The sequence below is a fragment of the Helicoverpa armigera genome, chromosome 4, assembly GCF_030705265.1.
Source record: "Helicoverpa armigera isolate CAAS_96S chromosome 4, ASM3070526v1, whole genome shotgun sequence".
Taxonomy (NCBI): Eukaryota; Metazoa; Arthropoda; class Insecta; order Lepidoptera; family Noctuidae; genus Helicoverpa; species Helicoverpa armigera.
The window spans coordinates 1,613,998-1,624,191 of record NC_087123.1 but is presented as its reverse complement, the minus strand read 5'-3'; the positions used below and the strand labels follow the sequence as shown (position 1 = coordinate 1,624,191).

The following is a 10,194-nucleotide window of genomic DNA, read 5'->3' as shown; positions in this document are numbered from 1 at the left end:
TCATGATCAGTGTTTTACAGGGAGTGAATCTAGCGAGCGAGCCTATTTAAAAGGCTGGCTGGGTTAAACTGAGCTTTCGGCGTATTATATTTACAACCAGTAGGGTTGAAATTGAACAACTGCATTTGGCTAGGTAAGAACAGAAGTAATCCAAGTAGCATTTTAAAAAAGTTGAGATATTCATAGAAATGCGTTTTTATGAGTATCATAAACATGATTTAAAATATGTTTGTTATTTGATAGATATAAACATAACTCAAACTTTCATAGATGTTTTTCTTTAGTAAATACAATTTTGATAAAAATATTGATATAATTGTAGAAAATAGCAATATTTGTTGTAATTACAGAAACGTAACATAAAAGAGTTTGTTTGAAAAAGTACTGAATAGCACTTGGATTACTTTTGCACAACCTCACTTCATACTCAAAAGTCCCAAAAATCGACTTAGCTCCATTTTGTCAAAAATGCTACTTGGATCACTTCTGTTCTTAACTAGCCATTTATGTGTCGCTAGCCTCAGTACTACTAGCCGGATTTGAAAAATATTTCAGTGTCCAATAGGCGATTAATCGAAGTTTTATTCGGGTCGAATTCAATCCTGATAGGTGAAGTAATCCATAGTAGTCCATAGTTTTTGTCTGTCTAGTGGTGGGTATTATAGGCTAGTACCATAGCATACATCAGTACTTTGTAGCTCTCGTCTTTTTATTTTTGTGATAGAAAGTTTATCAATAAAACCAACAAAAAGTATTTATAATTAAATGTATTTTTATATTAACTTAAAGCTTATTCACACGCAAAATAATTTATATTCTAAATTAATTCCTAAAATTAAACCCTAAATAATTAAAATTAGAACTACGTCGCTTTCTTTCCTAAATTGAATCTTATTCTGTAGGTATCATTGACGGTTATTGAAGCGCTAGTATATTGACTGTCATCATTTGTTTTTCCTTTTCCATATTTCATTCCATTTTCAAGTACTTTGTTTTTAATATCAGTTTTAACTGTTCCATTTTTGAATTGTTTTTCTTCATTTGTTTTCTTGTTATATGTGTTGACGTAAAAGGTTCCAAAGAGATAGAGAAAGAGAGTGCCATTGATAGCCATAGCGGTTGTCATAGTGTAGGACGGTGAACATTCAGATACCATGAAGGCGATGCCGAAATGGATTAGGATGAGGGCGAACTGGACCTGGAAATAAATGTTTGAAATTAATGTGGTGCAAAAAAAGGTGAAGTACCTACTGGAATCTTAAAAGTAGATTTTTTTGAGATATTCCAATTTTTTTTTTGCGAATAACAAAATTAGTAAATGTTGGCAAGCAATTCGTTATTCTTTCATCCTCTTTATGAACAAAAACATTTCTAACATCAGAAGGATGTCTTTAAAAGGAAAAATACTTATTTTTTTGTAGAACGACTGCCTTTGCAATTGTCTCAGTTCAGATTAGAGAATACCTATATATAAATCAAGTATATTTTCTAAAAAAGGTATCGATATAGCATAACTTACCAACTGCATACTAGTAATATACTTCTTCCACCACAAATACTTCGTCAAACTCGGCACCGATGACAGTCCATAATAAGTATACATAACAACATGTACAGTCGAGTTCAAAAGTCCTAAGAACAGTACTGTATAAGTCGGTTCATATTTCAACGCTATCCACGTAACAGCTACCATTAATGTGTGATGATATACGTGAAGAAAAGTCACTTGGTTGCTCTTCTTTCGGAGTACGAAGAATATTGTGTCTAGGAGTTCTGATATTTTGGCTAGGAAGTAGTAGTGCATTGTTGCTGTTATCTGAAAGGATCAAAAAAGATTTATTTTAAATATTAATGAAAAATTATACCTCATATAAACATTACTTCTAATATTATAAATGCAAAAGTAGCTCTGTCTGTCTGTCTGCATTACGCTTTCACGTTTAAACCACCAAACTGATTTTAATAAAATTTGGTAAAGAGATAGAGTTGACTTTTAGAAAGAACAAAGGATAGTTTTTATCCCGGACTTTTGTTGAATTCTCTTGACAACGCGATATAACCGAACTCGAAGCGGTCGAAGCCGCGGGCGGAATATAGTATCTTATATAAACAACTACTGGCCCGTGGTACGTGCTTCGCTATGTATAAAGTCCAATATTTTGTTACAAAAAATGTGATGAATGAAGAACCGCTCCACCGAATTTGTGTAAAATTCATATAAACTAATTATGTACTAAATAGTCCGAACAAAGCCTTAACGTTTGGTTTGGATAAGAGAGATCGTTTTTGATTTATAAAATTACAACAAAAAGTGGCATGAATTTTTAATACACAGATATAATTTAATATATGAGTTATGGTTTGTCTTACATGTCTTCGGTTGTATTCAGTCTCCATCACACAGGTTTTTGGCACCAAACCATTGGCTGACATCATGACTGCACACTGAAAAAAATAACACAACGATTTTCAGCATAGTATTTATCAGACTTAGGAAAAGGTTTGAGGTATGTTATTGACGTTCGTTTTTTTTTTCTTGTCAAAAGGTTTTGCTTAAGTTGTTTTGCAAAACAGAAATTAGTCTAGTGAAAAAAATAACTTATTCTATTATTAATATCCTAAATGACTACAAATATTTGCTTGCTAGAAAAGACAAAAATCTTACCAAGTATAACAAAAACGCCGATATCCCGACTTGCACGGCATTGTATATTGGTATAAGAGTCTGCAACTTGTATGCTGGTCTATCCTTCATGAAGTAAGGTCCTAGCTTCAGCACGAAGAGTAAATAAACCACCAGTATGCTGACTACAGGAGCCGGTGAGCTCATGAGGAGCCAGGAGTTTACAAAGTCCGCTGTGAAAAGAAGAAAATGTTATTTTGTTTTTTATATCACGCTGATTTCAATGCTTATCTATACAACTATAACAGACACACACTCAAGGCTCAAAAACTACTGAACCGAAATTAAGAATCTTTCACTGTCGGGTAGCTACATAGTGCCGAGTAACATAGGATTTTATGCCGATTCGGGCAGTAGTTTCCACATTACGCGGCTGAAACCGCGAGAAAACGCCTAGCGAGAGATAAAGAGGATGTTGTACTTGGTCAAAATGATGATGCTTGAACGTTTTAAAAGAAATTACTGTGTTTCTAAAAATTACTTTAGGTATACCGTGTCATAAAAAATTTGCAAGCAACAAATTAGCTTCCTATAGGTACCTATATAAACAACTCTGTAAGTATGACAGTACACTTTATAAAAAAGGGCCGTTTGTATAGATAGGTATGGAAATTCGCACGTGTTGTCAGATTTAGTAGCCTTTGAACCGGTCATTCCATGGATGGGTGACCATCTACGTTGTAACGAGTACTTTGGTACAGTTCGCGCCAAATATGTATATTTACGATTTTGAAGTCGAGAACTACGAGAGATACATAAAAAAAATCAATGTTAGGTAGCCCATTTATCGAGAAAGGCCATAGGCTACATGGGCTACTCATCCGGTTGCAACAAAGCAGTTCCCATGGGATGCGAGTATGATCACAGGTAGACGCTAGAATATCTATATAGGTCTAGAAAAAAAGCACATAAGATTCACTTTTCCTTTGAAACTTCTAGTTCAACGAATGGTAATTCACAAGGAAGATACAAACTAAAAAGATAAACTGCCAGTTTTACGAATTCTCAAGATCACTGACAAGTTACTCTACAAAGACACACAATCGCTTAATTTATAAAAAATATTTTACATCTTAAATCGAGTTACTAGCTCAAGCAGCTTGCGGGTAACCATGGACCATGGAATAGGATTTATGTTATTTTGATATTAAAAAAACCATTTTTCAAAACATAATAAAACACTACACACAAAATAATAAACATTAAAAGTCACTATCAAAAAACATAATTAAAAAATGTCAACTAACTGTTAATTCTCTCCATTGTGTTACTATAAAGTTCCGTTCACTACACTGTTTTATCAATCAGTAAGAACAAGGAAAACTTATTAATTTAAAATACAAATAATAGATGTTCCTGACACTTTGCAAGGACGCGAACTAATGATAAAAAGCAGTCAGTGTGCTATATAATATGGAACATTTGTTAAGTGCGCAAAGTTATCAGAAACTATGGGTTCCGTACATAATATTTTTTTATTGTGTTAAACTTTATTTTTGTGAACATTTGCATATCCGAAGAATGGACAAGTATGTCTATGAATCAGTTAATATTTTTAAAGATTTCTTAAACCTAAGAACTTTGAATATTACGCAAACCACGTCAAGGGATCATAGATATCTGCAGTTTAACCATTTTCATTATATTTTTAGATATAGCACTAATACTTACTCATATTTTTGAATGTATCTTCATTATTCAATTATACATATAATATGTGTATAAGTGCAATTTCAGACTAGCGGTTTTTGTATGAAAAAGTCTTCGACAAGTACGCGTCTTTGAGTAAATTTTGCTCAAACCGATGATGGAATTATAGAGACTGACGCTTATTTGAGCTTATAAGTGCATGAACAGTCGTATTAGTTACACGATTTACAATAGGAGCGGGGTAAGCAGTAAATTTTAAATGCCTAAAAAACGAAGCTTGTTAAGCATAAAATACGCTAGTCTGAAACTACTCGAATCTCAAACAAAGATGGGAAAAAAAATATTTCCATTGTAATTAAATGACAGATCACAAGGTTATTACCATGGGAATGTATATTTACACGAATTTCAACCTTATTGTTTCTGAGTATTAATAAAAAATAAGCTTATGGTGGGTCGATAATCTGGTAGTACCTAAAGTGTTACTTTTTGTCTCTTAAAAATATAATTTTATGTTAATGATAATTATTTTAATGAATTTGTTTTGTGACGACATTTAAAAAATAATGGTTTATACCTTTAAACCGGTGTGTCTATGAATACATATCTGACTTATATAAAAGGTGCGGAAGAACTCTTTCAAATAAGACAAGACCTCTAAACCAAAGAACTTAACATTACCTATTAGTATTTTTTATTTCTGTAACTAAGAGGATTTTCTCCTTAACGGAACCCTAAACTTGTACCTATATACAAATTGGGAAAATCTTAAGCTAAATTAGAACGACGTTAAGGATATCAGAATAGTATTTATTTGCGTAAGAAATGTGAATCATATCGAAATGTCGTCAGTATAACTTGATCTTTACCGAATTGAAGCAAAAAAATACGGTATTTTTAATATTAAATTAGCCGAACAGGACATTTAATCTTGCATTCTGCAGATTGCGACTCATATTGAAAATCAAGTTTTTGACGTCATAAAATTAGAAAAATAGGTATAGCTTTAATTGATACGTAAACAACAAAGTTTCTAGGTTCATTATAATATGAAAACTTATTGAATTAAATCTTAGAAATTAGATTATTTAAGAACCTATCTTGACGTTCGTTTCGTGGTAACTGCTTATCACATTCCGATAAAAAGTTTCCTATTACCCCGAAAAGTAATAGTTCCTCGAAAAATGGAGTTCGGACCAATATTTCTGAACTTAGAGCAGGTTTATTTCTCAAATGGTCGATTTTAGGAACGAGTGACGTACACGAAAGGAAAGATGAGTCGAGATGCCAAAAGGCAGGTAAGCATGATTAAATAGGTCAGTGGTGACGTTCTACGTCGTCATCAAATTAAGTTTTTGTCATATTTTTTTTACAACCTTTAGCATCATCCTCCGAGTCTTTTTCCCAACTATGTTGGTGTCGGCTTCCAGTCTAACCGGATTCAGCTGAGTACTAGTGCTTTACAAGAAGCGACTGCCTATCTGACCTCCTCAACCCAGTTATCCGGGCAACCCGATACCCCTTGGTTAGACTGGTGTCAGACTTACTGGCTTCTGACTACCCGTAACTACTGGATGTTCAATGACAGCGGGGACCTACAGTCTAACGTGCCATCCGATTTATTTATTACAACCTTTAGCAATAGCATCTTATTTATTTTTTTATTAACTGTACCCTAAAATGTTTAAGATCGCACGTTTTATTACAATTTATGCGTTCGCAGTTGTTTTTAATTTGTTTTACATAACGGTCTCTTGCGTCCGAACAATACTTGTTTTAATTACAATATTTAGTGTTCAGGTATTGATTATGTGGGTTAAATTATAAAAATAGTATGTAGGTTTGTTTATGACAATGTAATTAAAAATATTCTTGAATTATTTCACCAAATTCCAAAGAAATAACGGTGCATCATTTCGTTACCCTTTTTTTAACATTATTTTACACTGATGAAACCTATTGAAGAGCACATAATGTTATTATATGACAGCCAAGTTTTATTCACCACTAAAACACAGTAATCAGTTGTATCTGATCAGATTAGAATCAGGCACTAACGTGGTTAAAAAAGGCTTGTCAGACGATAATGACCTTTTATTAAACGCATTGAGCGAGTAACTAAATCAAGGATAAGAAGATCTATGTATAAATAACTATTAAATGTTGCCTAAATCTTGTATTAATGAATAAATAAACTTAACCCTGAAGATTCTGAATTGAACTGGTTTCTTCCAAGATTTTGACTTTTAACCCTTTGGCCAATCTATTGTAGTCTGAAGGGTAATTAATGTGTGTAAGGTCAAAAGTTGTCTTCGATTTATTGTACTATTATACACACAAATATAGTATATTAGAGTATGTAAATAGGTCATACGGTACTTGATTAAAAGAAGAGTTTAATTAATTAAATTAATAAATTGAAACTTTAACGGACTTGCAATGGTATGTTGTTGTTGTTATTTAAATTTTTCAAAAGCTGTCATTGAACTCAAAAAATCGTTCACTTTTTTGAAAGTAGTTTGTACGCTGAACCGGACTTCAAGAAGAACACGTATCTATTTTTGTGGATGAAGAAAAAATGCGTCTTTTCAGGCTGGTTTGCGCAAAATTTTGGTAGTAACAGACTACGTATGTGGATGAATCGTGAGCGCGATCTTTGAAAACTCATCCTCAATTTTTCCATATACCAGTACTTAATTCATAATCATCATCATCTCAGCCATAGGACGTCCACTGCTGAACATAGTCCTTCCCCTTAGATCTCCACAGATACCTGTTGGAGGCGACCTGCATCCAGCGTCTTCCGGCGACCTTTATAAGGTCGTCTGCCCACCTTGTTGGTGGACGTCAAATACTTAGTTACCTATCAAGAAATTGGCAATACAGTATTGGGGTCAACAGTTGGAGCTGCACTTGAACCTTAAGTTCAAATGAGCGAGAATCTGGATCCGGAACAACTTTTTGAGTAAACCTGTTTTACCACTTTTTTGGAGCTTCCAAAATTTCTTTCGGGTTGGTAGTTGTTAAGGTACTGTTATATATCGCAACGCAAAGGTCACCATAAAGACGATTGCCATACAAAACTGCAGACTGCTGCGGATGACAGCAGTGGCAAAGCGGATTTCATAGAGGTCAATGCAACATATGAACATTCTTCCCATACGGTCATAATTTGTTACAAATATATTATTAGTTATACGTATGCATGAGGAAAGGGTACAGAATAAAGATGTATAAAAATTGCTTACGCCAATTATAAGTCAATCATACCACACGGATATGACAGTCGGATCAGCTTAAGTAATGTACTTGGTAGATAGCCGCGATAGGTTAAGCAAGCCATACCCGGATCTGTCCTCTGGTTTTGCCCGTGCATTATAGTGACTACGAACACGGATTTACCTGTCATCTGACAATTTGTACATAATCTGTCTTCCTGGCGGATCACACGGAACTAGTACGTGTATGGCTACCTTTTGGGCATCGGAATATCTCAGCTTCTGCATATAACAATATAAGACTATGGTAGGTACAAGCTATCAAGATTATCTATAGGGTGATTCTTATAAGACAGAGTTTCATTTTATTTTTATGGTATGTAATTATGATAATGTAAGGTCAATGACACATATTTGAGTATAATTTATTAATTTGGTCACGTACAGAGGCACTAGTATATTAGATAAAGTTTATGTAATATTTGCTAAAATAATGCAAACAAACCTTCGATCTATGCTAATTTATAATAATTATGCTTGATCCGATTTCACACAAACTTTTCTTCTAATTTATATCCTCTGTACTTATATCCAGTTATTATATCCCAAAAGTACTCACATAAAAGGAGTGTGTTCATGTTTACAAAAAGGTTTAAAATAGTCACATGTTACTCAAAAAAAGTCACATCATAATACTTAAGTTGTCACCCTGTTAAATACGTAATAGTCCCCATAAAAGGTCTACTTTTTAACGCTCTTGGAAGCAAAAACCTCCTAAATTATATTTTGGGATACTGGTTTATCTCACTTAATTTGAAAGGATTCAGCAGAGCAAAATACGAACAATCAATGAGGTCAAAAACATGCACTAGGTATAACTTGAATAAGGCTGAAGAGTAATTAAAATTGAACTACTAAAAAAGTAAATATAAAGATCAAATATGAATAATATAATTTTCCAAAAAAAAACACAAGTACTCACTTTTTTCGTAAACCAACTGCGCCGGTAATGTTTTGGTTCCATTTTTTCCAAAAATATCAATTCCGTTATATATTTCCATGGCACTGAAGGTAGCTGTGTACTTGTTGAACAGAACACGTCTTATCAGATCGATTATTGAAGTGCAATTGACAAAAAACAGTACATGGTTGGTCCGTGCATCAATTAGGAGTATAAGGTAGGACAGGGTGCCAGCGAAAGCGGTATGGGCGGGCACTACAGGTTAATTTTTATGTACTGAAAGAATTTATAACATTTTGTACGTTTTTCTTTTATGTGTATTTTTTATTTATTTTACCTAAAAAAAATGAAAACAAAGAGATTGTTTAGGAGGTAGATTTTCTTAATGAACAACTATTCACCTTTATTGTTATTAAAACCTGATCAATGACTGAAAAAATACGAATACTTACATAAGTAACGAAAAACCTCAGAATAATATGATCTATGATATTACTGGAGTTTGTCTGCGTAGTACTGAAATTAAATAAAAGATGAAGACATTTCGAGGTAACCGAAAAGCGGAAAAAAGGCGTTTTGATACTTTTCTTCATTCGTGCGTTGACATCTTGACTTGAAATTGCTTGAAAGTATTCCTGGTTCAAAGACCCGCTTACGATCATTATCTTCTTACCTCATTATTTAGTACCCTACATTATTTTATTTACTCAAAATATGCATACATTTGATTAATTCTTGTCAATTAGTAGACAGTAGACATTACGGTACGGCATCCGTTTCTACCTTGAAGATCAAGTTCATTACAAATTGCAAATTAATTTACTTACCAAATTATAATTTACCTTTTAAGCCCAAACAAGGTTTCATGCCCAAAAGAGATAATAAAGGAGATGCTCTCAGGTATGTAATTTATGCCTTTACCTTTATATCTGATAAGATGCTTGGCATGTTCTTTACAAGTCATTCGGTACAATTGTTTTATGAATTGTTAACAGCAAAATATGTAAATAGGATGTCTGAGAAAGGAACATTCGGTAATTAATAGTGTTTAGAACGCCTCCTCTCTTCTCTCTTCTTAGTCGTTTCCCTCACTGCTGAGGATCGTGACTCCTTCTGATCCTGTCCACTAGATGTCGCCATTTATTGCGTTCTGTTGCTTGATGCATTGCAACATTCATAGGCATCCCCAGCTCTTTAGTTACTTGGTCAGACCACCGTATGGGACTTCGGCCTCTCGGTCTTCTTCCTTCTACTTTCCCACACACTCACTATCAGGCGCTCTAAATTATTGGCATCTCTGCGAGCAATATGGCCAAAATATCTCACGATCCTTTGCAAGCAGACTGTGGACAGGCGCTGAGTTTTGTCTATTTTTAGCTCTTTCAGTATAGAAACGTTTGTGCGGTAGGCTGTCCATGTCCTCCTATCCAAATACTAAACTCTGCAAACATAGCTTCACCCGAGAGCTTGTTTATAGCGTCTTACGGCCAGTTTCTTCATCAAAAGTTAAAGCCAAAGTAAAAGTCAAAGTACTGTCTAAAGTTAAAGTAACGGTCAAATTCAATTTTTCTATTGGCCGTGAGTAATTTACTTTGACTGTAATTATTAATAACGTACATACGTTATTACGTTTAAAACGCCTGCTATATCTTAAGAGCAATGTTATGGCAAGAATGTTATAA

The 10,194-nt window shown here is 33.8% G+C and overlaps 1 protein-coding gene across 1 annotated transcript; it reads right to left on the bottom strand.

Moving 5' to 3' along the window:
- Positions 1 to 779: 779 nt before the first annotated feature.
- Positions 780 to 4,061, bottom strand: LOC110370479 (very long chain fatty acid elongase 7). The gene is made up of 5 exons (XM_064034457.1): positions 3,931 to 4,061; positions 2,666 to 2,856; positions 2,371 to 2,445; positions 1,520 to 1,816; positions 780 to 1,198 (listed from the first exon to the last, which is right to left on the bottom strand). The coding sequence occupies exons 1-5, from the start codon at positions 3,944 to 3,946 to the stop codon at positions 863 to 865; spliced, it is 915 nt and encodes a 304-aa protein (XP_063890527.1). The 5' UTR covers positions 3,947 to 4,061; the 3' UTR covers positions 780 to 862.
- Positions 4,062 to 10,194: the final 6,133 nt, after the last annotated feature.

Coding starts and splice junctions, on each gene's coding strand:
- LOC110370479 (XM_064034457.1), bottom strand. Junction 2,446..2,665: donor CGGCGTTTTTGTTATACTTG/GTAAGATTTTTG, acceptor TATTTTTTTCAG/TGTGCAGTCATGATGTCAGC. Junction 1,199..1,519: donor ATATTACTAGTATGCAGTTG/GTAAGTTATGCT, acceptor ATTTATTTCCAG/GTCCAGTTCGCCCTCATCCT.